Source organism: Camelus dromedarius, chromosome 31, assembly GCF_036321535.1.
Source record: "Camelus dromedarius isolate mCamDro1 chromosome 31, mCamDro1.pat, whole genome shotgun sequence".
NCBI lineage: Eukaryota > Metazoa > Chordata > Mammalia > Artiodactyla > Camelidae > Camelus > Camelus dromedarius.
In genome coordinates, this window is record NC_087466.1 from 5,190,841 (window position 1) to 5,217,752 (window position 26,912).

The 26,912-nt window shown below is 57.9% G+C and overlaps 2 protein-coding genes across 5 annotated transcripts; both read left to right on the forward strand.

The window, feature by feature from the left end:
* Nucleotides 1–44: 44 nt before the first annotated feature.
* Nucleotides 45–4,532, forward strand: CASTOR1 (cytosolic arginine sensor for mTORC1 subunit 1). The gene is made up of 9 exons (XM_031443058.2): nt 45–255; nt 842–912; nt 2,116–2,303; nt 2,388–2,520; nt 2,792–2,915; nt 3,295–3,408; nt 3,545–3,627; nt 3,716–3,810; nt 3,940–4,532. The coding sequence occupies exons 1-9, from the start codon at nt 143–145 to the stop codon at nt 4,006–4,008; spliced, it is 990 nt and encodes a 329-aa protein (XP_031298918.1). The 5' UTR covers nt 45–142; the 3' UTR covers nt 4,009–4,532.
* A 103-nt stretch (nt 4,533–4,635) lies between these two features.
* Nucleotides 4,636–20,657, forward strand: OSM (oncostatin M). 4 transcript variants are annotated; one of them, XM_064481087.1, is made up of 5 exons: nt 5,380–5,517; nt 10,396–10,538; nt 10,715–14,471; nt 18,306–18,439; nt 19,072–20,657. In XM_064481087.1, exons 4-5 carry the CDS (start codon nt 18,407–18,409, stop codon nt 19,612–19,614), a joined length of 576 nt encoding a protein of 191 aa, XP_064337157.1. In that variant the 5' UTR covers nt 5,380–5,517; nt 10,396–10,538; nt 10,715–14,471; nt 18,306–18,406; the 3' UTR covers nt 19,615–20,657. The 4 variants fall into 4 exon arrangements, 3 of the variants coding, with proteins under 3 accessions (XP_064337156.1, XP_064337157.1, XP_010990587.3); XR_010378556.1 differs by lacking the exons at nt 18,306–18,439; nt 19,072–20,657 and having other exon boundaries at nt 10,715–10,953; nt 12,364–13,050; XM_064481086.1 differs by lacking the exons at nt 10,396–10,538; nt 10,715–14,471 and having other exon boundaries at nt 4,636–5,517.
* The last annotated feature ends 6,255 nt before the right edge of the window (nt 20,658–26,912 follow it).

Sequence of the window (26,912 nt, forward strand, 5' to 3'; positions counted from 1 at the left end):
GGCCGTCAGAGTGCGGGCGTAGCTGGCAGCGTGGACTCCGCCGCGCCGCGGCTCCTTTAAACCTTCAGCACCGCCCCCACCGACCCGCCCCCGGCGCGGCCGGGGTCTGGTTGGCCGCGGGGTCGGCTCCGCGCGGGCCGCTATGGAGCTGCACATCCTAGAGCACCGGGTGCGGGTGCTGAGCCTCGCCCGCCCCGGTCTCTGGCTCTACACCCACCCGCTCATCAAGCTGCTCTTCCTGCCCCGCCGAAGCCGGTGCGAGCCCGGGTTCGAGGGCACAGATGGGGGTGGGCTCCGCTGTCGCTCCGGGACAAGGTTGGGAGATTAGGACCGCCGCGGGACCAGCGAGACCAGGCGGGGAGAGCTCTCCCTGCCCACCCCCACCCCCGGCCGCCATCCGGCCCGGGCCTACCCTCCCCGGGACCGCCGCCTATCCGGCCCGGCGAGGCCCCCTCCCGGGGCCAGTTAAGGCGCAAACAGCCTGGGGTGGTCAATGCTTAACTCCCAGTGGTGTCAAATGGGGGCATTCCTTCCTGGCGACTGCGGGGAGCTTTTTCCAGATGCCTCTCATCGGGTCAGAGGGGCTAGTCTAAGGGCCCAAGGCCCGACGCCCCGGGACTGTTGCCGCGGCTGAGCCTCCCCTCTCTCCTGGAATAGAGGGGTGGGGGGCTCCTGAGGAGTTCGGGGAGGCGGGAAACAGTTCGCAGTTCCGGAGATGGGGTCCATACCCCACTGTCCTGGGGCGAAAATTGTGGCTTGAGGGGCAGGGAGGCGCCCGGTGCGTGTCTACCCGCCCCCTCCGCCCCACGCAGGCTAAAGATGCCCCCTGCCCCCCAACCAGGTGCAAGTTCTTCAGCCTAACGGAGACTCCTGAGGATTACACGCTCATGGTGGACGAGGAGGGCTTCAAAGGTGGGGGCTGGGCTGGGGAAGGGGAGTAGGGGAAGGAGGCCGCTGTCCACTCTTTGCGGGATTCTCACCGATTGCTAGGCTGCAAGGTTCCAAGAACTGGAGGCTTGAAGGTGGGTGGATCTGGGTTCCAATCCATTTCCACTACTCACTGGCTGTGTGCCCTTGAGCAAGTCACTTCCCCTCTCTGAGCTGTTTCCTCTTATGTTAAATGGGTATATTATGGTTCTGATCTACAAGGGTCCCATGAGGGCTTTATAAACGGGGCAGTGTAGAAAGGCATTCAGCAGCCTCAGGGCAGCAGCAGGGCCTCAGTTGCAGTTCTGGGGCAAGATTCAGGTTCCTGTGGCTATTCCTCCCCCTCACTGCCCTCCCGGCATTATTTCACCCTGGACTTCTCTCCCTGGTGTGGGTCACCCTGTCCACCACTGGTCTGGGAACTCCAGGAGTTTGAGGGTTGGGGAAGGAATGCAGGAGCAGGCAGCCAGCCCAGGGCAGGGTCCTGGGGGCCTCCTAGCTGTGCTTGGGAGATTAGCAACTACTCTGGCTGTGGCCCCTGCTCTGGACTGGACGCCAGCCTGATCCCTCCCTGATCCCTGGAGCAGACACCTGGCCCTTACTGCTGCCTTCTTGACCCATTCTGACAGGCCTGGAGTCTCAGGCCAGCCAACTGGGGCTTGGTCCATCCCCCACAGCAGCACTTTGGGCCTTAGTTTCTCTATTTGTGCTGCAGAAAAGTCTAGGTTGCCTAAGGGGGAAGGACATCCCCCAGTCAACCTGGTCTCCTAGCGCCCCCTGGTGGTGCAGCATGGTATAAGGCCTCTGTTAACCCACAGAATACTGTCTTGAAGTACATTCAGTCATCCCATTTTACAGATGAGGAAACTGAGGCTCAGAGACATTAAAATCATTTGCCCCAGGTCAACAGAAAGTAAATGGTGAAGCCTGGATTTGAGCCCAGGTCTGTCTGAATTTGGAGATCCTATCTTAACTGGGAAGTTTCAATTCCTGACAGACCAACACCCGAAGCACTTCTCAGTCCTTGCATACATGCAGGTCTCAGGAGCAGAACCTGGGGGAGGAAGACAGCTCCAGGCTTCAGACCTGACCTTACCTTGGTAGAGCCCTCCAAGTCACAGACAGGGAAACTGAGGGCAGGGGCCAGCCCTGGAGGCCCTGACCAGGCATGTGCCCCCTGCCCCACAGAGCTGCCCCCATCCGAGTTCCTGCAAGTGGCTGAGGCTACGTGGCTGGTGCTGAATGTGTCATCCCACAGCGGTGCAGCAGTGCAGGCTGCTGGGGTCACCAAGATTGCCCGCTCAGTTATCGCACCACTAGCCGAGCACCACGTGTCTGTGCTGATGCTGTCCACTTACCAGACAGACTTCATCCTGGTGAGTTTCCCACAGGTGCTGGTGCAGGGCAGGTGGACATGGGTGCCTGGGGACCTGTGCGTTGTACCACCTCCTTTGTCCCAGGTGCGGGAGCAGGACCTGTCCGTGGTGATCCACACGCTGGCCCAGGAATTCGATATTTACCGAGAGGTGGGCGGGGAGCCTGTGCCTGTTGCCAGGGATGATTCCAGCAATGGCTTTCCCCGTGCCCAGCATGGTGAGGGCCACACTCTGACACCCAGGCCTGGGCGGGGCTCTTCTTCCCACTTGGGCCCTTCCCTTGTGCAGGTGGGTCTGTGGGCTTGGGGAGACCAGCTGACATAGACCCCTTCACAAGATGGGGAGATGGGGCCAGGAAAACCAAGGCAGATTCCTGTAGAGCATGACCATACACCCAGCCTAGACCCCCCTTCTCTGGCTGGCCACCAGGGGGCGCCCCAGCCCACAGTTGCCCTTTCACCTGCCACGGCCTGGTCCCTCCTGAGCAGGGCCCAGCCCCACGGTGCATCCCATCCAGAGCCCACAGAACCGCTTCTGTGTCCTCACTCTGGACCCTGAGACGCTGCCAGCCATCGCCACCACCCTTATCGACGTCCTCTTCTATTCACACAGGTGGGCCTTGTTTTCACCTGTCTCTGTCCTCACAGCATCATGCCCTGAGCTCTGACCCAACACCTTCCACCCATCCCTTGGTTCTGCAACTCTGCCCTGTTCTGTTTCTGGGGCTCCTGACAGCTTGTGCTACCTGTGCCCTTCACTGAGGTTCAGGCAAGGTCTGAGGCTGCAACTGGAGCCCTTCCCTGTGGTGTGGGCAGAGCCACCCGCTACCCACGCCATCAGGAGGTCAGAGCTCTCGGACAGGGGAGGAAAGTGGCCCAGGGACTGGAGAGCCTGCCCAAGGCCACCTGTACCAGCCCCTTCCCAGATGTCTAGAGGCCGACTGGCAGGAGATGGAGTGGGCAGAGTGCCTGAGCCTCCTGTCCCTCCCCAGTGCCCCAAAGGAGGCAGCCTCTGGTGGTCCTGGATCCAGCTCCATCACCTTCTTTGCCTTCTCCCTCATTGAGGGCTACATCTCTATTGTCATGGACGCTGAGACGCAGAAAAAGTATGTGACCCCTGACCCCAGGTGGGCCAGAGACCCTAAGCCAGCCCCAGGGAGGGAGGAGGTAGAGTGTCAAACTCTGAGGTCTCTAGGCTGACCTGCCCTGGGTGCCCTGCCCACCGCCCCCCTGCCTCCCCAGGTTCCCCAGTGACCTGCTGCTGACCAGCTCGTCCGGGGAGCTGTGGAGGATGGTGCGCATTGGCGGACAGCCCCTGGGCTTTGGTGAGGGCCGCACCTTGTGTGTCGGGGGCTTGGGAAGGGCCTGGGGGTGGATTGGGGTGATCCATATGGACCCCTTCTCAACCTTCAGATGAGTGTGGGATTGTGGCCCAGATCGCAGGACCCCTGGCTGCAGCTGACATCTCTGCCTACTACATCAGTACCTTCAACTTCGACCACGCTCTGGTGAGTGCCGCGGGCTGGGGCTCCTGGAGGGGCACTGAGGCCCAGAGTGGGGTGGGGTGGCAGGAGGTGGTCCAGCTGAGCCAGGGAGTTGGGTGGCCCTGACCCCTCCCTCCGCTTACCTGCCCACAGGTGCCTGAGGACGGCATCGACAGTGTCATTGAGGTCCTCCAACGCCGGCAGGAGGGCCTGGGCTCCTGAGTCCCAGGGGCACAACAGCCTCCAGGCTCTCCTCTCACCCTCAGGCTTCCAGAGACTTCTCTAAGCTATTTCCTTAAACTCTGGGATGTTCCTGCCGGGGGACCCCTCCTTCTGCTCTGTGTATGTAAGCTGTGCACAGGCACCAGCCCTCAGGTGGACACGTGTCTGCCCAACGCAGGGGAACACGGTGCTTGGGACTTCCTCCAGGAAGCCCTTAACCCATCACTCCCTGCGGGGCCTCGGCATTTGCACATTCCCTGCCTGGGGCTGGAGCTTTCTGCCATCAGTACCCTGGGCCAGGCCGGCAGGGCTGCTGCCTGGACAGGGCCCTGATCTCCGTTCTGCCTCTGGCTGGGTTGCCTTCCCTGGCCAGGCGAATTCTGACAGTGCCTTCCCTTTCCGGAGCCTCCAAGAAAAGTATTTTTACATCTTTCTCTCTTTCTCTCCCTCTTCTCTCTCTCTCACTCTCTCTCTCTCTCTACTGTTTTTAATCAACTTGTTAATAAAGAGCTTGTAGTGAGCAGGCTAGGCTGTGGTCCTTGGGGTTGTCAGAGGAGCCTCGGCCACAGCTGCTCAGCTGCTCCTTGGGCCCCTGTGCCTGAGGTCCTGGACTCTCCCCATGTAGCTGGCTCAGTCCTGGGCTGGCCTCTTCTCCCTCAGGCTCACCTCCAGAACATAGGTGAACCATCACCATTCTCCAGATGAAGGACCTTCTCGCTGGAGTGGTGGAGTGACTTAGCCAGGGAGGTGGAGTGACTTAGCCAGGGTCACGTGATTCCTGTCCAGGGCAGCTTGGCTCTGGGATCCGGGCTCTTTCTTCATTCCTTACCGCTTCTGAGTGGTCTAGAAGGTTCCGAACAGGGACAGAGACTCCCAGCCCCTCCTGCCTGGGGGGTCCCCCGGCCTCCCTGCCACCTTGGCTGTGGCTGGCCTATTGTGAGACCCCTTCAAGGGGGGCCCCAGAGCACCTTTCCTCCAGGCTGCTGCCTGCTTTCTGTTGGGCCATGCCTGAGTTCTGGCTGTCCCTCATAGGAGATCAGTCAGTTCCTGCCACCAGAGCTCTCCTGGAGCAGGGGTGGAGGGTGTCAGCTGGAGTGGGGACCTGGGAGTCTGTATACAGGGCTTCCTCTGGCCAGGAGGGCAGGACAGGGCCCTGGAGGCCACCTGGAGCCGGCTCTGCCCTCGGTGGCTGCATGCTGGGGCCAGAGGCTCAGCGCATCTGGGCCTGGAGTTTCCTGTTGCAGAGAAGCCACCTCCCCGCTCAGTGAGCTGGGATTCCGCTGTGGCCTGACGGGGCCCCACAGATGCTCTGGGGAGATTATCAGGTGCTCTCAGCCCAGACCCACCCGCACTTGGGAAGGGAAGAAGGGTGTGACTTCGGCGTACTCAGAGGCCATGGTGGCTCCCTAGAAAAGCCAGCGAGGGGCCAGGCCTCTGGCAGTGCGCCCGCCCTGCCCCTGGGAACCTGGGGACTGCAGATCAAAGGAGCAAGGAGCACAGGCCAGCTGGGTGAGTGAGCGGTCAGCGACCCTGGGCCAGCCCTTTCCTCATGGCCTCAGTTTCCCCAAGTGTATTGAGACCTAGAAGGCAGCTTCTTCAGGGTCCTGTGTGCCCCTGGGCCCTGGGAAGGCTGGGAAGGGGGCATTTGTAGTTTGTCTTGGGGCGGGGGAGTCCCCCTTCTCTCCCTGGAGGGCCCATCCTGGACCTTGGCTCGAGGGATGTCCTAAACTGAGATAGGGGCTTTAGAACCAGAATTCTTGGGGCTGCCTGACCTGCAGGTAGAGACCTCCTGGCCACACGTCCACTCTTGGGGGTCTGTCTGCCTGCTTGTGAGTCGCTACCTGATTTGGGGTTTCTGTCATCCCGGCTTTCCAAGTGTGTCAAACTGGGTCCTAACTTGGCATCAGTTAGTTCTTGAGGGTGGACTGCCCTGGGTTGTAGGCCACAGGCCACACAGGTGGGCTGGTCTGACTCAGACCCAGGCCCAGAGACCAGCACACCCACCTGTGTCTCTGCCACATGTGTGCAAGTGTGTGGGGGAGGGGGTTAGCTCCCAGGGCATCAGGGTTCTGGGGCAGCTCGGCCTTCTGTAGATTACGGATGGGGAGATGTGCTCTGGGTGTGCCAGGAGGCCGGTACCTACCTGGGGTTAGGGCACAGGGTTTGGGAGATGCCTGGGGAACACAGCTTCTCTGAGAAGGGGAGATGGCCCTGGACCCCTCCCACAGTGATGCTCAGGTGCTGTGAGACAGATGAGTCTGGAGCTGTCCCAGGCCAGGGGTTGAGGGGCTTGCAGGACCACCTCCTCATCCCACCCAGGTCCCAGAGAGTTCTAGGGCAAAGGAAGTCCATCTGCTCAGCCCCGACCTTGGATTGGGTTATTCATAACTGAGATTGGGGTGCTGGCTGGCACACCTGGAGCCCCATCCACCTGTCTGCCTCTGCACAGCCACTCCTGAGTTCGAGGATCCAGGCTCCAGGCTGCAGAGCCTGAGTCCTTTTTCCCAGAAAGATGCAGCCAGTGCCTGAGGAGAGTCCTGCCCACAGTCCCTCTGCCTGACGTCCATCTGGCGTCTGCTGGGAGGATGTGAATCCGAGTGGGGAGCTCTTGGGTGGGTGGGGACAGAGATGAGGAAACCTCAGGTGGGAAGAGTCCAAGGCTCATTTCCACCCTTTCTGATCTCCATGTGTGTACAGAGGAAGCGGTCTCTTGAGCCCTCCTGGAGGACAATTTGAGCAGAAATTCAGGGTTTAAGGCCTTCGTCCCCACCCCTGCCAGGCAGGGCCATGTGGTCCTCTGCTGGCCAAGTTGCTTTGAAGCTGGCTTCTTGGTCCTGTGTGGAGGGGAGAATAAACCCCTGCCCTCTCCATATTCTCCCTGGCCCAAGTGCCCCACCGGGCCTGATAGGACCCACCAGAAGACAGGAGAGGCAGCGCAGTCTGCAGCTGGCTGACTGAGCCCAGGGGAACCACTTCCCTACATGGGGAAAGGGGATGAGTGAGCTCCATTGATTCATGTATTCAACACACCCTCTCATCCCCTTTTTACACAGGGGCAACGGAACACAGAGAGGTGAAGTGACTTACCCAAGGTCACACAGCTGGGCATGGCAGAACCAGAATTCAAAAGGAAGGTCAATAGTGCCCCCAGGGGCCTGGGGAGGTTCCCTGGGGGAAGGGACAGGGACCAGGATGGTTTTGCAAGATCCCTCTCCATCCCAGCTGTTTGCCACTGGTGGCAGTGGGTGCCTGGGCAGCACATGAGGCCCAGCTCCTCGCTGACGCTGGCTGGGCAGGGCTGGGTGATCGGGTTGGGCTATGGCAGTGGTTTGTGTCTCACTTACCTGGTGGGCCCTGGTGCTGGAGTTCCGGGGGGGTGCCCAGAGTTTCCTTCCTGAGGGGGAGGTGGTCATGGTACCTCGTGGGTGGGCAGGCTGTGCGGGTGTGTGTGCTCTCACAGTGTGCTCGCCTTTGTGGACGTCTCTAAAGGCAACTCTGTTTTGGTTAGAATGTGTATGTATCTGAACGTTTGTCCAGTTACTTATAAACATCAGGTATGCGCTTGGCTCTGTCTCTACATGTGTCCTGTTAGTATGCGACTGGCATGTGCATCTGTGCCGGTGTGTGCACGTCTGAGCACTTGTGGTACGTGTTTCTGTGGGCCTGTTTTGCTGTGTGGCTGGGACGGTTTTTCTGTGTCCGGGTGTGGGCACACATGTCTGCATTTTTTGTTTTCATTTTCACACATGTACCTGTGGGTACCCTCTTGTCCATTTTCCTTCCGTGGACCCACATTCCCCTCAGGCCTCCCTGCCTCTCCCTGACGCCAGAAGGCCTGGCTCCCTGCAGTTACCAGGGGAGCGGTGGAGTCTGCTGCCCTCCCCCACCAGCCCCACCTTTTTGCCTTCTGCCCTCTGCCCCTGGCCACCTCAAACTTGGCCTCTCTGGTCTCCCTCCTGGTTCTCTACACCCCTCAGCCTGGGCTCCCTGCAGTGACACACAGATCTACTCCAGCACCCCCAACCCCAGTGCCCACCACAGCCCGGCACCCGAGGACCCTGAGTCAGCCCACAGTGGTCCTCACTTGTGTGGCTGCCCCAGGCTCCCCACGGGTCTCCCCACCTAGGTCTGCCTCTCCTCTGGCCACAGAAGCATATTTTCCCCAGCACAACCCTAGTGTGTCTCCGCCCTCCTTCCTTTCCAGCCCCCTGCTCTGCCTAATCTAAAGTTGACCATTTTCAAGTGAATAGCTAACTCAGTGGCACTTAGCCACTCACAGTGTTGTACAACCATCATCTCTATTTGGTTCCAATACATGTTTGTCACCCCAACAGGAAACCTCAGACCCATTAGTTGTCACTTCTTATCTCCCTCCCCAGCCCCTGGCAACCCCCAATCTGCAGTCTCTCTATGGATTTCCCTATTCTGGACATTTTATATAAGAGGAATGATCTAACATGTGACTTTTGGCATCTAGCTTCTTTCACTCAGCATAATGTTTTTCAGGTGCATCCAGGAGGGAGCATGTATCAGTACTTCATTCCTTTTCATGGCTGCATAATATTCCATTGTATGGACATTTGGGTTGTTCCTACCTTTTGCCTGTTAAGCTCTGCTGTCTTGACTGTGGGGATGCCCAGCAGTTGTGTTCAATGCCATCCTGTCCCCCTTCTGTTCCTTACATCTTGTGGACAGGGTGACCTGGCCCCAGCTGGTCACACCCCATCACCCATTGAATGGCCACAAGTCAGCCCTTGGACAGAGCAGGATTTGATGGCCTTTTCTCCCCTTGGAGCCATAGGCTGTTTCTTTTTTCATATCAAGATAAATGCTCAGCATTTCCTTGGTGTGTCCCCAAGAGCAAGAGGAGGAAGAAAGCAAGTCTTCCCAGCGCCCATCCCAGGTCGTTTCCTCCAGGCTGGCAAGTGGCATCCCTTCAAGTGAGTCCTGCTTCTGTGTCCCAATTAGTAGACAGCCCCACAGGGACCCAGCCTGTTCCTCTGTCTTCCTCCAGCTGCCTTCTCTGTTGAGCAAAGCTTCTGAGCTTTTGCTGCAGCTGACGCCAAGAGCAGGCTTTGGCCCATCCTACTTCCTCCCTCCAGGTCCTCCGCCCTCCTGTCCCCGTCCTCATGCTTATGCAGGACTAAGGATGCCCTGCAGCGAGTGCTGGGAAGCCAGCTCAACCAGCAGGAAAGGGGCTGTCATCAGGTCCTGTGTAGCTGGGGCCACCTGTGTGTTTGGCTCTGGCTTCAAGCAGGGCCCAGGGGCTCAGGGAAATCACTCGGCCTCCCGAGCTGCACCGGCCTTGTCCTCGCCTGCTCAGCAGGACCCCACCCCTGCCCCGTGGGGTTGGGGAAGGTGGCTTTCCATACCAATGACATCCTGGCTCAGAAACCCCAGCCACGTGAGGGAGGCGTGTCTCCTGGGTCAGACATCAGTCCTGGGAAGGATTCTGATTGGGTCTTCTGAGGACGCAGGTGCATTGCTAGACCCTGAGGGCCCATGAGGCCAGGCCACAGGGGTCTCCTGGGGCAAGAAATGGGCAGCCTGACAAATGGGTCTTCCGGGCTCCTCCATGTGCTAGATTTTGGCCTGTGTTTTTTTTTTTTAATATTTTTTTATTTAATTAATTTAAAAAATTTGCATTCCTTTTTATTGAAATATAGTTAGTTTATAATGTTGCACCAATTTCTTGTGTACAGTACAATGTTTCAGTCATACATACACATACATATATTTCTTTTCATATTCTTTTTCATTATAGGTTACTGCAAGATATTAAATGTAGTTCCCTGTGCTCTACAGTAGCAACTTGTTTATCTGTTTTATGTATAATAGTTAGTATCTGCAAATCTTGAACTCCTAATTTCTCTCTCCCACCCCCTCTCCCCCTCTGGTAACCACAAGTTTTTTCTCTATGTCTGAGAGTCTGTTTCTGTTTTGTAAATAAGTTCACGTGTGTCTTTTTTTTTTTTTTTTTTAGATTCTACATATCATATGGTATTTTTCTTTCTCCTTCTGACTTCCTTCACATAGAATGACGATCTCCAGGTCCATTCGTGTTCCTGCAAATTGGCCTGTGTGTTTATTCCCCGTTTACAGCCTAGATTTAAAAAGGCATTCATAGTAATTTCACTCACCTGTAAGCCTGTCCTTCTTGCTGATTTATTGCTCACACCTAGCCTGGTGCCCCCACATACAACATGTTACTTATTAAACAGGGCTTGAATGAGGGACTGAAAAGTTTTTTGCAAAGTGTAGGAGTGTCCCCTCCAGTGACATCTGGCCCCTTTCTGTGAAGCTACCAGGTGTGGCTTATGTGGAATTTGTTCTGAAGTGAATTCTTTAAAGGAAGCAGGAGAAATGCCCTGGCTTTTTCTTTTTCAGTTTGTTTTCCAGGAAAGTGTTGAAATCTGCAGTGAGTGAAAGAACAGATTTTGGATTCATTTTAGAAAAATCATCATAAAGGAAAAAGTCAGCGTCTTTAGAATTGAAGCTTCCTAAAAAAAGATCACATGCCTTGGTTTATTGTAAGTGATGTGATTTGATTTCCTTGGGGAGGGGCGCCCAGGAGAGGGCAGGGCCTGCACTTTAGAGGCCTGGCTGCAGGTGCACTAGATGTGGGATGGGGGCGTGCAGGGTCCTGCAGCCTTGGGCTTCCACAGATCGCTGTGTCTATATGACCATGTGTCCATCTGTTTACTAGGGATTAGTTGAGCACCTACTACGTTCCCGGGTCTGCTGTGCTCTGAAGACAGGCAATGGGGAGCCACAACCACAGTGCACACCTTCTTGGAATTTACTGTCTGGCTGGGGAGAAAACCCCACAGTTGTAAAAGTTTACAACTCTGAAGAATGGTACAAAGAGGGGTACATCGTCCTCTGGGAGGGCCAGCGGGGCAGGGACCAGCCTGGAGGAAAGTCAGGGAGGACTTCCCTGCAGAGGTAAGGCTCAGACTGAACCTTGATATCTGGATGGTAGTTCAGTAGGTGGACTGAAGTGGGTCTGGCATGGGCAAAGGTCCTGGGGTGAGAGCTTGGCTCCTCTGAGGGACTGAGGAAGGTCAGAGAAAGCAGCGTGCTAGAGAGCTGTTGGGTGAGGCTGAGGAGGTGGGCAGGGCCTGGTGGCTGTGGTAATAATGACTTTGGCCTTGACCAAATGGCAACAGGAAGCCAGGGGAGTGTTTTAAGCAAGATGTTGGGACCAGGCTGTGCTGTGCAAGGCCCTCTAGAGACGTTGCAGTGGCTGCAGAGCTGTCTTGTGGGTGGCTCAGTTTCTCCATCCCTCCCTGCCCTCCTCCCTCTCTGTTCAACTTCCAGCCATGCCTGCCATTCTTAAACGGGGCCCAGGAGGGCCTGTCTGCACATCAGCCCATGAGTTCTCTGGACGTGGAATCTGTAGCATCTCTTTTCTGCATTTCTGCCAGTGAGACCAGAGTTGTCTTTTCCAGACCCGCAGAAATGCTGACCTCCTCCCCTAAGCCCTCCCAGTGGCGCCCTCACCCAGGGCAGCCGCCCCCGCGGGAGTTAACCTCCTGTCTCCCCACTGGTTTCATCTACTGGGTGGGGAAAACGACTTCTGCCTCATTAGGTGGTTTTGAGGATGCAGGGATCCAGCCCCTGTGAACAGCTCAGAAGCGGGCTGGGAGCAGAGAAGAGCTGCAGAAATGTGCCCAATTCTGCCCACCGGGCTGACAGCATGTGCCTGGGGCACCAAAACTTTTTTGGCAAGAATGTGATGTTTCAAAATAGGCATTGGAATGTTGTCATCATGAGAAAAGTCAGGGCTCCCCTGGATTTCCTGATGCTATTGAATGTTTAGGTTTGCTTTTCTTTACGTGACATCTCAGTGCTTAGAGCCGCCAGGGGACCCGTCATCTGGCCTGTCCCCGCATCTCACAGAGGGGACCCTGGGCTCAGAGAGGGCGGCCCCAGGGGCGGGGGTCATCCACATCCCCGTCTGCTGGTCAGAGTAGACCAATCAGCCCCCACCGGCCTTCCCCTCGACCTGGGGGGTCCCTGCTGGGGGGCCTGGTCTGGGGCCTACAGCTGGTGTGGGGCAGATGGTAAGAGGTTCCTGCACAGACGTGAGTTTCTTTCCATCTCTGCACTTCCCTGAATAGGTGTTCTGGCCCCTGGAAGGGGGATCAGTTGCCCAATTTGGAGGAGCCACTGGGTGCAAGGGGGCATGACGTCCCAGCCCTGGGGACACACCAGGCCCGGGAAGGACGCTGCTGTAGGTTTTGAGTCACAGGATCCCCCCGTCGAGGGTGACCTCGCTGACCTTATGGGGGCCCTGGTAGCTCCTTGCTCACCCCGGGTTTATGTAACATGGTGTTTCCCAACTGTCCTCAGAGCCACCCTGTGACATAAGCAGACGTGCACTGCTGTCTGCTGCAGCGGCCGGCGCTGGCCAGCATCATCCACTGCATTACGCTGACCATCCTGGAAGGTGGTGTTTGCCACTGTGTTATTAAAAATTGAGATACAGTTCACAAACCATCAAATGCATTAAAGTGGAACGTTCAGTAGTTTTTAATTTAATTTAATTTTAAAAATTAATTAATTTTAATGGAGGCACTGAGGATTGATCCCAGGACCTCATACATTCTAAGCATGTGCCCTACCACGCGTAGCATGTTTTTTAGTGTACTCACAAGACTGTGCAGCCATCTAATTCAAAAACAGTTTCATCTCCCCCAAGCTCTATACCTGTAAGTTCTCCCCACTCATCCGCAGATCCCCCACCCCCTGGCAACCACAAGTCTACTTTTTGTCTCTATGGATTTACCTATTCTGGACATTTCATACACACAGAATCCCACGTGGCCTTTTGTGATTGGCTTCGTTCACGCAGCGTAATGATTTGGGGTTCATCCATGTTGCAGCGTGTATCAGGACCGCATTCCTTTTTATGGCTGAGTAATAATCTACTGTATGGATAGACCACATGTTTTAACCCATTACCTGTTGATGGACATTTGGGCTGCGTCTACGCTTTGGCTGTTGTGAATAAATGCTGCTGTGAACATTTGCATGCAAGCTTTTGCGTGAGTATGTTTTCAGTTCTCTTGGACCTATACCTGGGAATGGAATCGCTGGTTGTGTGGCCTTTCTATATTCACCATTTAAGGAACAGACATACTTTTTTCCAAAGCGGCGGCACCATTTTACATTCCCACCAGCAGTGTATAAGGCCTCCAACTTCTCCACGTGCTCTCCAACACTTGTTATTGTCGGTCTTTGATTATAGCCACCCTGGTGGGTATAAAGTGGGATCTCATAGTTTTAGTTTTTATTTTTGTTTTTAAGTGGCACTACTGGGTATTGAACCCAGGACCTCGTGCATGCTAAGCACACGCTTTACCACTGAGCTCTACCCCCCAACCCTGTCTCCTAGTTGGCTAATGAGATGGATCATCTTTTCATATACTTATTGGCCCTTTGTGTCTGGTTTGGAGAACTGTATATTCACATCAATTGCCCATTTGAAAGTGGATTGTTGGTCTCTTAATTGTTAAGTCGTGGCTCTGTGGTCTACAGAGGGGAAACTGAGGCTCAGAAAGGGGGTGTGACTGGCTGGGCCAAGAACACTGGGCCCTCAGGCAGACTGAGACCAGAATCTGGTCTCCCGTCTCACTCTGCAGGTCTCTCCACCTGGTCCAGTGGCCTCCAGCCTCTGGTGCTGACCTGCCCCTTGGGCCGCACCAAATCCTGCCCTTGAGTTGAAAGGGGGAAGGCTCCCCAGCCAGAGGGTGGGCCGGAAAGGCGAGGAAGCAGTAGTTCTGAGGAACCAAGCTGGCCCTCTCTTCCCCTCTGGATCACGCGGACCTGGCTGACGTGGCCCAGCGAGAAGGGACAGCCTGGGCGCTGTGGTCGGGAGCCTATTTATACCGGCTGGGCCGTGTTGCAAGCTCTTCCTGCTGGCGAGAGGGACGTCACTGGGCGCTGACCTCACCAGAAACGCTGACGCATCTTCCCTCACGCTTTGCTCGGATGGGCTGTCGGGCCTCCTCACCTGTTGGGCCACTCCATGTCCTCCTGCGCATCACCCAGCTCCGGATTGTCCCCTAGTGACCCCACTCCCTGCAGCCCTTGACCATGCCCTCCCTCCTCTTGCAAGCGGTTATGGGCTGAATTGTGTCCCTTGAATTCATATGTTGAAGTCACCACCCCCTGCCCCTCAGAATGTGACTGTATTTGGAGATAGAGCCTTGAAAGGGGTGATTAAGGTAAAATGAGGCCATTGGGTGGGCCCCGGTCCAATATGACTGGTGTCCTTATAAGAAGAGGAGATTAGGACACAGATGCACACAGAGGAATGACCGTGCGAGGAGACAGCGAGAAGGTGGCCGTCTATCAGCCAAGGAGAGAGGCCTCAGGATGAAACCAACCCTGCCAACACCTTGTTGTCAACTTCTGCTCCAGAACAGTGAGAAAACACCTGTCATTTAAGCCCCCAGGTCTGTGGTATTTGGTTATGGCAGCCCACGTTTAAAGCCACATGCTCAGAGTGAGGTCTTTCAGATTTGACAGCCCCTGTTTGATGCCCTGGCTCCTCTTAAATGTTCCTAAGAAGGGCAACCTCGGGGAAGACGACCTTAATGTCTCTGGGCCTTGGAGGCCTCTTTAAACCAAGGAGATCATGAGGCCTCCCTGGACTGTGGGGTGAAAGCATGGGGCTGTCCCCCAAGTGAGGAGGGGAGCTCCTGAGAGAGGTGCAAAGCTCTCAGCCAGACCGGGCTCTCCTGCCAGGAGCCCGGCTCCGAGCTTCTCTGAGCTTCTGTCTCCTCATCAAAGGAGCCGAGGCATCCCTGCCCGGCCGCTCTTCCTCCTGGGAGTGTAGCTAGATGAGATCAGGGATGTGAAATGAAGAAGGATCCCGGCCTGGCCCAGGCTCCAGGAAGCAGCCTTGCGGGGGTGGGCACCGAGATGAGGAATTGAGCAGAAGCGGCATTCTCAGCAGGAAAATCCAGAACTGGGCCCTGAGGGTGGCGCTGGTGCTGTGATCACAATGCTGGTTGCCAGGATCACAATGCTGGTGGAGGGTGGCGGGTGGTGAGGAGAAGCCTCCCGGGCATGATGGTGCCTCTGGTTTGCCCACTGCTAGATCCTCAGCACCTGGGAGTGGCTGGCAAAGAGCGGGGCCAAATAAGTTTGTTGATCAAATACATGAGTGATATGGGCACAGCAGAGGGGAGATGGGGTGAGAAGGCCTTGGTGGTGATGATGGGTGCTGGGGTGGGGATGGACGGGAGCGGGGCTGGCGTCCTCCTTCTGGCTGCATCGGCTTTACTCGTCGAGCCTCCACAGGGCCAGAGCAGCTCAGCCCCCCCCCCCCGGCAGCCCCCAGGGGCCCCACTCTGCCTCCTCAGCCTTTGACACCCCGAGCTCCTCAGGGTGCAGGCCAAGGACCCTCGTCCAGGTCTCGGGGGGTGTGCTGGGGCTGCCAGGCCCAGCATGCAGGCCTCCGCCTCCTCATCCGCCCTCTCCTGAGCCTCAGTTTATCCTACGGAAAGCAGCAGGTTGGCTGGGGAGGCGCTGTCTCCAGGGCCCCTTCATTCTGATGTCTGTGAGCAGCAGAGGACCGACCGAAGATCACTATCTTTCAGAGAAAGTGAAACCTGGTCCCCAACCGTCACCGCGGCGACTCCCCCTCTCTGGCTTCCCCTCTGAGCTCACAGCTTCCCCATCTCCTCTGCCTCCCACCCCGCCCCCCGACAGCTAGTACGTGGAATCAGACTTTCATCTTTGCTTTTTCCTTCAAAGGGCTCCTGCCTTTTATGTCCATGATGGCAGCAGCCCTGTGAGGTGTCTGAGAAATGCTTTTCAAATCCTCATTTTACAGGTGGGGGCCTCTGAAGTCCAGAGAGGTTAAGCGACTTGCTTTGGGTCACACAGCATGTCAGTGGGCTTGACCCCTGGTCTCCTGTTTCTCTTGCCCCAAGTGCTTGGTTCTCCTTAGAGGATCCTGTCTGTAGAGAGGGGGCCTAGCTGTGGGCGATGGGCCAGGGATGGAGAAGGCTGGTTATGTGAAGGCTGCCTCATGGGGAAAAGGAGATGGCTGGGAGCCCTGATGGGGGATGCAGGTCCTGGGGCCAGACCACAATCTTGGGGCTGCCAGCCTGGGTCTGGCTCTGTGCCCAGAGCCCGGTGGTTTCCGCTCACAGATGTCCCAACAGCCCTGGCGGGAGGGCGGGAAGGGCACTCAAGAAGGAAGATGTCTCGCTCCCTCAGCCCCAAACCACAGTGGCCTGTGAGGCCAATGACTCCTGGGCCAGGCCGGGGCAGCAGGACCTCTGGGGGCCCAGCTGGTGGACTCTCCCCTCCATCCCGGCACAGCCCCCTGCAGCAGGCACGGACCCCTTGCTCCCTGCTCGCCCAGGAAGGCTGAGGCTGCGGTTTGCATCATCCTTGGGCGTAGGGCTGACCTCGAAGAACGAATTCGAAGAAAAGAGGAGGAGGAGCAGGCATGCCACCGCAACCCGCGCCCATTGGCCGCCTGTGGAAACTTTGGTTTTTGGGGTCATGTTCCCAGAAGGCCTGCCCTCCCCCCACCCCCTCCCCACCCACCTCACGAGGTGTTGGCCAATCGCCCCAGCGGGCATAAAGTGGCTGCCAGCCCGCAGGGCTCCCAGCCGGGAGGTATCACCCCCAGCAGGCGCAGGCCCGAGCTCGGTCACCCAGCATGCGGCCACAGCTTGTGCAGAGGACACTGCTCAGTAAGTACTTCCTTCCTTCCCACCAGCACCTGCTTGCTGTGCTCACAGGCACCAATGGGGAGCAGGGCCGCCCTCTGTCCTCTGGGAACTGGGGAGGCCGGGCACCAGGCAGAAGGATGCTGAGCAGGGGAGAGAGCCAGGGGGTCAGGCAAAGACAGGAGTCCACTGAGAACACAGCATCTTCACAGAGTGGAGAAGGGTATCCCTGGAGGGTTTCCAGGGGGAGGTGATGAAGGGTCCACTCTGGGAGCAAGGGAGTGAGGGAAGGGGATCCTCTTGGGGAGAAGCCAGGGAAGCAGGAAAGGGGTAGGAGATGTGCTGGGGCAGAGGAGGAAGCCACAGAAGTTGAGTGGGAACATGGTGTGATGTCTGGAGGGGTTGCGGGACCTCCTTGCCCTGATTCGCCGGCTCTGGGATGGTTGGATGCAGTCAGCTGGGCCCGGGGGTTCTGGAGCCCACACAATCACACAGCACACATAGCCACACCCACAGGGTGACATGCACACAGAGCCACGTGATGTCATCGTGAGCCCTCAATCTCACCAATCTGGGAACCCCCACGTGCAGCCCGGGGCCCCTGCGGTGGATGGGACACAACGGCTGTGTGTAGCCAGCTCTTCCCTCGAGCCTCACACAGCCCCAGACACACATCCCTGCAGGCACCCCAGTCCCACATGCGCTGTGCTCACCCCTGCCCTGCCCAAACCCAGCAGCCGGTACCTGGGGAGGCAAAGAGGGGTGCCTTGTGGTTACTGTGCTTGCGCGCCCAGCTCCACGGCTTCCCCAGCGGTGTCTTCCCCAAGGGGCCATGGTTCTTAGGAAGGGAACGTGGTGTCACTGCCTTCCGGGCCATTGCGCCACAGGCCCTTCCGACCACGTGGCTGCCGGTGCCCGGTGGGTGAGTGGTGGGGGGAGGCGGCAAGCGGTGACTGCGCCTGACCCCCAGAAGGGTCAGACTCACAGCATCCCTGGTGGGCCTGACAGAAGTGGCCACTTATGGGGAGAGGAGAGAGGCGTGAGAAGTCGGGGGACAGGCCAGCATTAGGTGACCTGAGCAAGCCCTCCTCCTTCGGTGCCTTGGTTTTCCTGTCAATAAAATGGGGCATGGACTTGATGCCACACACATCCTTTCCAGACGGAACCTCTGGGTGGAAAGGCAGCCTCCCTTGGTTCTGCAGACATAGCTCAGGGCACAAGGCTGCTCCTGGGCTGCAAAGCTCTCCAGAGCCCACCTGCATGGGCGGCCCAGGGGCCTGCAGCAATGGCCATCCCTTAGCCCAGAGGTCTGGAGGGGAGCAGCCCCAGCTGGGCTGCCCTGTGGTTGGCAGGCTTGGCTCCAGCCGGGCCCCACCACCTCTTCTCAAAGGCCTGCTCCGTGAATTGCCGCTGCTGTGTTGGGTGCTGGGCGCTGACTCACTGGAAAGGTGGTGGTGGCCCCGGGAGGTGCTCCCAGGCAGGCCTGCCGGGCACCACGGCCTGCACCCTCTGAGGCCCTCTTGAGCACCCTCCCCTCCGAAAGCCACCCACCTGTGGCTTCCTCACCAAATCAAGTGACATGTCCCCTCTCTGCCCCAGGTCTGGTCCTCGGACTCCTGTTCCTGAGCACGGCAGCCACTGGCAAGTGCTCGGGCAAGTACCATGAGCTCCTCCAGCAGCTCCAGAGTCAGGCGGACCTCATGCAGGACACCAGCACACTCCTGGACCCCTACGTGAGTGCTCAGGCCCCTGAGTCTCAGAGAACTGAGGGTTAGGGCAGGAGCGAGCCCGGGAGAAAACCAGGCCCATCCCCCATTCAATATGGGGCTGGTGGGGAAACCAAGTCCCCATGTTACTTTAGGACCATGTTGAACGTTCCAGGCCTGAACCTGAGATGCCTGGGAGACAAGGCAGCTTCCCCAGCTCAGTGGGCCTGGAATGTGACCCCCCAACTCCATCACGTCATTTATCCCTTTGCCCAGTGTGCTCATTGCACACCTACCATGCGCCTTGTTCTAGGCACCAGGACGTAGTGGTGAACAAAACAGCCCTGCCCTCCTGAGTTCGCGTCACCTCCCCACCGAAATGCCCCATGCCACAACCATGGGGTCACCCCCTCCAACCCCCAGTATCCCTCCGACCCTGCCTGCCATGACCCAGGAGTCCTCTCCCTTCTGGGGCCTCAGTTTCTGGCTCTGGACAATGGGAGGATTGGATAGGGAGTGCATGAGGTCAAGCGTTTCAAGGCTGACCAGAGCAGACACGTGTGTGTGTGTGTGTGCACGCGTGTGTGTGTGTGTGTGTGTGTGTGTGTGTGTGGTGGGGGCTCCAGCACTCATCTCCCCGATTGTCCTTCTCCCCCTAGATCCACTTCCAAGGCCTGGATCAGGCTGGACTGAAGGAGCACTGCAAGGAGAGCCCTGGAGCCTTTCCCAGCGAAGATACCCTGCGGGGGCTCAGCCAGCGGGGCTTCTTGCGGACCCTCAACGCCACGCTGGGCCACGTCCTGCACAGACTGACTGCTTTACAGCAGGATCTCACCATAGCCCAGGACCAGGGGCGGAACATTCGCGGCTTCAGGAGTAACATCCATTGCATGTCCCAGCTGCTTCGAGGCTCCTCGGAGGTGGAGACAGCTGAGCCCACTCAGCCGGGCCCGGAGGCCACACTGCCGCCCACCCCCTCCTCAGACACCTTTCAGCACAAACTGCAGGGCTGCAGGTTCCTGCGCGGCTACCACCGCTTCATGCACTCGGCGGGGCAGGTCTTCAAGGAGTGGGCGGATAGCCGGAGCCGGAGTCGGAGCCGGAGACACAGGCCCCCCCGGGCTCTACAGAGGGGGGCCCGCAGGATGCGACCCTTCAGGAGGGATGAGAGACTCATGCCCAGGGGCCAGCTGCCCCGGTAGCCTCAGGGGCGCCCCTGCCAGGTGAAAGGTCAGCAGGTACTCTGCTGCATGGTGCTGCCCGGGGTCTCCCAACCTGCTCCTCTCCGTTCCCCACCTCTCAGAAGTGCACTTTAAGGGGTGGGGGCTGGGTAGCCCCTCTGCCTCCTTTGGGCTGGGTAGACAGGGTCAGGCTGCTGAGCCTTGTCCAGCCCTGAGTTCTCCAGCCCTGGTGGGGTGGCCGGGTCAGGTCCACATGGGGCCAACTTTCCATTGATTCAGGGGTCTGATGACACAGGCTGACTCATGGCCAGACTGGCTGCCCCCCCTGCTCTGCTCCCCGGAGGCCGACCGGATTGTCCCTCTCATGACTTGTGGGGCTGTTGCCCCCAGACTTCCTCCTTTCCATAGTGGCTTGGTTCGGAGGGGGAGGTCAGGGCCTGAGCTGGCCTCCTCTGCCTCATCACTGCTCTCAGGCCAGACACCTGGGTGTCTGGGTGACCTCACTTTAGACAGTTGTGATGGGAGCAGAGGACACAGAAGGAGCACTGATCTGGGGGTTCCAAGGAAGGAGGCTCAGACCCCAATTTGTTGGCCCCTAAATTGCTGTGTAGCCTCAGTGAGGCCACTTTACCTCTCTGGACCTCAGCTTTCTCTTTGTGATTCAGGGGGTTGGGACATGTAAATCCATCTCTGTCTGTCAATTGCTGGGATTCTGTGACATAGGTTAGATATCAAATTTTCTCCATACATGGGGACATGTGATATAAACGGACACTGGGTACAAACTGAGTTCTTTGCAGGAGACCTCCTAGTGCCTGGAAGTCTGGATCCTGGGTCCTGGCTGCTCCCCCTGGTGGTGCATTATGGTATTTTCTCATGCTGAAACCATTGCCCTCCGGGAGGGAGTCCCAGAAGCTGCTGGGCCAGTTCCTTGGAGGGACATGACTAATTTATAGATTTTTATTAGTTTTTATCTGTTTTTCCTATTTATAAGGCTTATTTATGATGTGTATTTAATGTTAATATTTTGCCAACATATATTTAAAACTTGCCTGGTTTCTAAAGCCCTTGTGTCTCTGTTGCTTCGTGGGAGACAGTTTGGGGGAGCCTGGTCTCTTGGAGAGGGGAGTCCCTAGGTGGCAAGGCCACCAGCATCAACCACTGAAGCTTGGGCTGGGGTTCTTTGCTGTAACCGAGAAGAGAAGTTGCATGCCCCACTCAACTGGGGGTTCTGACTGTGGGGGTGTCTCTGAATGGGTCTCCCTTGAGAAGTTGGGGACCAAGGATGTTGAGTTTTGGGAGCTAGTGGGGAGGGAGGAAGGATGGCGTGCGGGTTACTCTGGCCCTTGTGGGTGAGCGGCTGAGGGTAAATGTGCTGATGTGTGTTGTGTGAAATGAACAAGATAATAACAGATCCTGCCTCATACGTGGCCTGATGGCCTGGTGTGTGCTTGAAACTGCTTCCTGAAGGGCCCCAGCGTGGGCAGGGATTCCATCTGGCTCACCACTGATGCTCAGGGCCCCGCCTCGGGAGGGGCACCTACAGGCCGATGACATGCTGAGGCAGCAGCTACAAAGGAAGGGCTCACAGAAGTAGATGAACTTGACCTGGATCAGTCCCCAGTCACCCCCACTTCCTGGGATGAGGGGTCATGGTGGGAGCAGGACTTAACTTCGGGGTGGAAGAGAGTCCTGTGTGGGACTCCCTGAAATAGATATGACCCACTTTGCAGATGAGAGGACTGAGGCTCAGAGAGTTTGACCTGCCCAGGTCCTCAGAGCAAATTTACTGGGCACACATTTCGAATTCAGGCCCATTGGATGCCAGGGAGGGAGCATCCTCCTGTCACCTTTCAATGTCTGTAACTTGGCTGACGATTTCACGAGTCCTTGGGGGCACAGAGCGACCAGGCAAGGGGAGGGGACAGACGATAGACAAGCAAAAGAAATAGGAGCATCTGAGATTGCAGGGCGAGCTTGAGCACGGGAAAAGCAAACCAGGCTGAGGTAATAGAGAGCGAGAGTCAGGCGATGTGGGTGGTCGGGGTGGCCTGGAAGAGGTGACATCCACTCTGCAGCCTGAATGACACGCAGGAGAAGGGGTGGAGCCTCTAGGTGGCAGGAACAGCTAAGGAAAAGTCTTTGAGCATTCAAGGATCAGGGTGTAGCAAGTGAGGGCATCACCGATTTATCAAAAAGGCCCAGAGATGGGAAGTATTTTGCTCAAGGTCATAGAGCAAGTTAGTGCGGGGCTGGGGCTAGAAATCCAGGTCTCTGACTCCCAGCCAGGGAGCGCCCCATGTATTCCAGGCTGTTTACTGAGTATTTAGTAAGAGCTCTCCGCTGCCCGCCACTGGGCTCTCTCTTGCTTTCGGGCTCCTGCCACACCAGCCACTTTGGGGATCCGATGTGCCCAGGGTAGGGTACCCTCCTACCACAAGGCCTCTGCCTGTGCTGTTCTCTTCCCAGCCTTTGTGCTCCATCTTTTTGGTTAGTGTATCTTCAGTTTTCCTCCCCGCTGTCCATGTTCTGGGTCCAGCAACTTGGTTGTTTTTTCAAAACTGACTTGTAGGGACAGGGTAGGGGTGGGGGCTCACCAGGTGCATCATTTGCATTGTCAGCCGCCTCCCTCACTAGCCCAGAGCCACCGAGGATGGGGACCACATTTGCTTTGCTCTGCTCTGTCCCAGCACCTAGCACAGGGCTTGGCACCCAGCAGGAGCTCAGTGAGGAGCAGGGCAGGAAGCCTGGCCTCGCCCTTTTCTGCCCTGGCCCAGAAGGGGTGGGGGGGGGGGATTTCCTCCGGCTGGGCTGCTGGGAAGCTGTGGGTGGGAGGGGGCAGACAGGAGAGCCAGGCATCCTCATGTTCCAGGAGGGGAAGGGGGTTGGCGCTGCGGCAGCAGTGCGTCGTTGCCCATAGAGAGCGCAGAGGTGTGTCTGGAGGAAGAGCAGGGAAGCCCAGGGTGTTTGCTCCCCCCCCCTCCCCCGGCCCCCTGGCCACCTCCCACTCCACGGATAAGTCCCCGAAGAGGTGTCCAGGGCCGGCTTTGAACTGGAGCTGCACCCACCCGGCAGGAAGCAGATCAGGGGGCCCTAGACTCTGGGGTGGGGGTCTTGGGAGTCCTTCCAGTGAAGACTTGTCACCTCCACACCATCTCCTGATAAGACCACAGCTGCAGGTGCCCCCAAACTGCCGTCTCCACCCTGGTCCCAGCTGCCAGGACATCTGCCGGGAGCCCTGCGGGCACCTCAAGGCCAAACTCAGCCCCAAGCCCTCATCTTTCTGCTTCCTAGTTGCCCCCACTGAAGTCCCAGAACCCCAGTGCACCCCCTTCTTGTCTCCCAACCTCTCCTCTCCCCATCGATCCTGTGATTTCTCTAACACCCCGTCTCCGGCACGTGCCTCCTCCTCTCTCCACCACCAGCCTGGTCCTGGCTCCCTGAACACGTCTAAATCTCACTGTCATGCCTCCTGCTGCTCACAGACCTCCATGCCTCCTTCCTGTCCTAGTGCCCGTGGCGTGAATTCCAAACTCCTCATCGCAGCCGGCCAGGCCCCTGCTTTCAGACCCAGCTTTGCCAGCTCTCCTCTGCATTTGCTCTGTGCTCAGCTGGCCCCCAACACGTTCAGGCACCCTGACCTCCTGATCCCTGTGTTTCCCCCTCCAGGCTCCTCCCACCTCCCAGCCCCCTCCTCCTTGACTCCCCATCCAGACTGAGCGGCAGGGCTTCCATGGGACTGCAGGTAGCTCACAGAGGGTCATTTCTGGAGTCTGCACCCCGAGTCACCTTGGATCGCCCCCGTCCCCTACAGCGACAACTGCCTTGAGATCGGGGTTCCCATGACCATCTGCTGTGACGGCTCGGGGGGGTAGGGGTTTTAATAAGGATTTTGTGCTACAGTATGAGTTGATCCCCAACCAGGAATGTTTTCTCTGGGGCAGTGAAGCCCTAGGAACCTGTGAATGGCATACGCTCCCTGAAGTGGCTCATAGGAAGGGACAAAGTGGCCAAGGGCCACGGGCAAGATGGCACAGGCTCAGGGAGATGCAGGGACCTCATCTACTTTTCTTTTTCAAATTTTTCAGGGTGACAATCACAGCCCATCAGTCAATACATGTAACACACATGGATGGAAATTTACCTAGGACGGGTGTCTGGAGGGCAGGGAAACTGCAGGAAAAAGGCAGGGGTGGGGTCCCGGCATTTACTGTCTGTCTACAAAACAAGTTCACAGCTCGCGAGTGGCAGAGCTGGGGCCTCAGTGCCTTCACTGCCCACCAGTGCTGATGTGACTTGTTCCCTCTCTCTTAAGGGATGGGGAAGTACTTGAGAGTTAAGCAAAATGAGTTCCAACCCCTGCCCCGCGGCCTGTGTGACCTCTGGGCTGCGTCTCAGTATCCCGCTCTCCACAATAGTTTGACTTAATTTGGCCCACCTCCCAGTCCGCCGGGGAGACTTCCCGGGAGACAGGACAGTGCGGGGCCTGTCGGCGCTGCTGTCCCAGAGCAGATGCACCAGCAGATTTCTCCTTCCTTCCTCTCCCTCGTTTTCCCTTTTCCTAGTTGGTTTTCTTTCTTCACAGCTCTTCTCTCTTTGTCCCTGTCCCCCACTGCTTCTCCCCACCCTCCCCGCCAGGCCCGAGACCCCCAGTGCCCACAGAACCCCTTTTCCACGCCGAGGAAAGGGTCACAGTCCGCGGCCAGAGTGGGAGGCCCTGGGCTCGGTCAGCCTCACTCCCTGCTTCCTGGGGCGTCCCCAAGGGCTGGGCTCCGCTGGCTCAGGGAGGGGCCAAGTTCTCTGAGGGAGGGGGTTGGGCAGGTGGGGCCAGGGAGCCGGTGGAGGAGGGCGGACCAGGGACCAGACAGGTCAGGTGGCTCCGGGGTTGCGAGGTGGGTACTGGTGGTGGCTTGGGGGCCCTTGTCCAGGGGGGTGGCTGCAGGCCTGTGACTCCTCTAGGGACAGGGACAAGGGGGCATGGCTCTGGTGCACACGGGCTGTGGCAGGTCTGAGTCAAAACACCTAAGGCCGACCCTGGCCGGTCATGTGGAGGGCTGCCCAGTCATCGCCTTATGCTGGCCTGGGTCACCCAGGCGGGCTGGGTGCGGCCCAGTCAGCCGTGAGTCAGGCCCCAGCAGCCTTGCCACGCAGCACAGGGCAGGGGTGCCGGGCACACAGACGCCCCCTCCCCACCCCCAGCCCCTGGTTCTCCCCTTGGCCACCCCAAAGCCCCTGGCCCACCTGTGTCAGGTGCATTCTGGCCAGGAACCTGGATTACTCTGCCTCTGTTGCCTCCAGCTCTTCAGTGGGGGTAGGGGGGTGGAAGTGGGGGGAGTCTCAGGGCCACCCGGCCCTGGACAGGAAGTCAAGTCGGGGGCGGGGTGAGGAGCCGTCTCTAGAGAAGATTCAGCAGGAGACAGAAGCAGAGGGGGCCTGGCCCCACGTCGATGGTGTCCCACTGAAGACTCAGCAAATACCCTGAGAGACACTGAAAGGTCCTGTGCAGCGCAGACCACGGTAGGCTTCCCCGAATTCATCCCCAGCACAGGGAAACATCACCCCTTCCCTCGTGTGTCTGGGGCATCTGGTGGCCACCTTGTCTCTCCAGGCCTCGGGCTCCCCTTCTGCATGATGGGCATGGTCAGAAGTGCCCTGCATATCCCTCTAAGGCTGTGGAGGTAAAGAGTGCAGACCAGATGTGAAAGTGTCTTGCGGACACCCGAGGGATTAAAGATCATGGGAGGGTTAAAGGGCAGAGGAGAGAGCCCTGGATGCGGAGGCTGGAATCCTGGCTTTGTGTCATCCCAAAGGGGTTGCCCCTCCAGAGGCCTTGATTCCTGGATTCCAAAGGGATCCTCAAGTTCCCTTTCCCTGGAGCAGTGGAGGGTCTGAGCCCATGGCCGCCTACCTTTCCCTCAGATGGATACCTGGCAGGCAGAGGGTCCCTGTTCCCCAAGAAGGGGCTGTGGTTGGCCATGGGTGGCCCTTGCCTGCTGCTGCTTTGGGGAGAAGAGAAGAAATCTTTGCTACAGTGAAGTCCTTCATGGGAGGCTCTGGGGTGTGGGGTTGGTCAAGGTCATGGCCCTGGTGACTTTGACCTTGACCCAGCATAGGTCTCGACCTCTCTGCGCTTTGCTCGCTCTGTAAGATGGGCCTAACTATGTAGGCACCAGCTCACAGGGCTATGTGGGGAGAAAGAAAAATATAAGCAAAGTCATCACAGAGCTTGGCATCGGGGGGGGGGGCACCTTGGCATAAATACCCGAGAAGGGGCTGGACCCCAGTCTTGCTGTTAGCAGTTCCTGAGGATGGGAGAGAGATTTCCGGGAGGGCGGGGACACTGTCCCCAGGGCCTGTTCTAGGTGGGGACTAGGTGGTCCTGGGGCCTGTGATGGGTGGGAAGGGGAAGGGGTTTCCCTGCTCCCTCTCCCCCTCCTCCTAGATCAGCAGGTGGTTGGAGGCACAGGAGACCCCAAAGCAAGCCCACTGCATGAGGTCCTTGGCGCCCCCTTGTGGCCGATCCTTAGGGCACCGCCCCCACCCCAGGTGCTGGGCGGGGCAGAGGCCCCTCCAGGACCCCTCAGTGTGCCTCCTTCCCTTGCCTTGGCCGGTTGCCTCTGCCTACCCTCCATTCCGAGCCCCAGCAATCCCTGCCCACTTCCTCAATCCCCAAATCCCACCCTGCTCAGCCCTAGGGGAGGCACTGACCCAGTCTGGCCGGCCTGTGCTGGTGGCTGGCAGTCTCAGCCCCGGTGCCTGCTGCCCACTGGGCAGTGGGGGGCGCTGCAGCCCACGGCTTGGAGCTGAGTTGAGCGGCTGAGTGTTGGAGGTTTCGGGCAGTGAGCCCTGGACCTGGCCCTCCTCTACTCTGGGCCCAGCTGTCCAGGGCGCCTGGGACGCTTTCTCTGTCCTCCACCACCCCAGCCCATAGTCCACGCCTCAAAGAGCCTTTTCCAGATCCTTTGAATCTGATGGCCTTCCCTAGGCCGGTTTTACAGATGGGGAAACTGAGAACTCCTAAAAGCTTCTTTCTGGAATCCTCACATCCAACCAGGGCTGAAACCCAGGGTTCCTGACTCCTTGTCCGAGAGCCTGAGCCAGGCAAGCAGCCCACATGCTATTGAGGATGCGCCACTAATTTGCTGTGTGGCCTTGGAAAAGTCACTTCCACTCTCTGGGCTGCCCTCTGAAGTGTTAACAGTTAAGGTAGTCGTATTATTAGTAACTCAGGCTTGTCTTCAGTGCCTGGGGGGTTTCTATAGGGCATGGCTAACCTCACAGGTTGACAACATTGTGTCCCACCTCACACTCTTGGAACT

Excerpts from the sequence above, each read along its gene's own strand:
- CASTOR1 (XM_031443058.2), top strand. The coding sequence starts at position 143 with ATGGAGCTGCACATCCTAGAGCACCGGGTGCGGGTGCTGAGCCTCGCC. Across the intron at positions 2,304-2,387 it reads ACCAGACAGACTTCATCCTG|GTGCGGGAGCAGGACCTGTC; the intron begins GTGAGTTTCCCA and ends CCTTTGTCCCAG. Across the intron at positions 2,521-2,791 it reads CTTTCCCCGTGCCCAGCATG|GGCCCAGCCCCACGGTGCAT; the intron begins GTGAGGGCCACA and ends CCTCCTGAGCAG.
- OSM (XM_064481086.1), top strand. The coding sequence starts at position 5,313 with ATGCTCTGGGGAGATTATCAGGTGCTCTCAGCCCAGACCCACCCGCAC. Across the intron at positions 5,518-18,305 it reads AAGGAGCACAGGCCAGCTGG|GTCTGGTCCTCGGACTCCTG; the intron begins GTGAGTGAGCGG and ends TCTCTGCCCCAG. Across the intron at positions 18,440-19,071 it reads GCACACTCCTGGACCCCTAC|ATCCACTTCCAAGGCCTGGA; the intron begins GTGAGTGCTCAG and ends TTCTCCCCCTAG.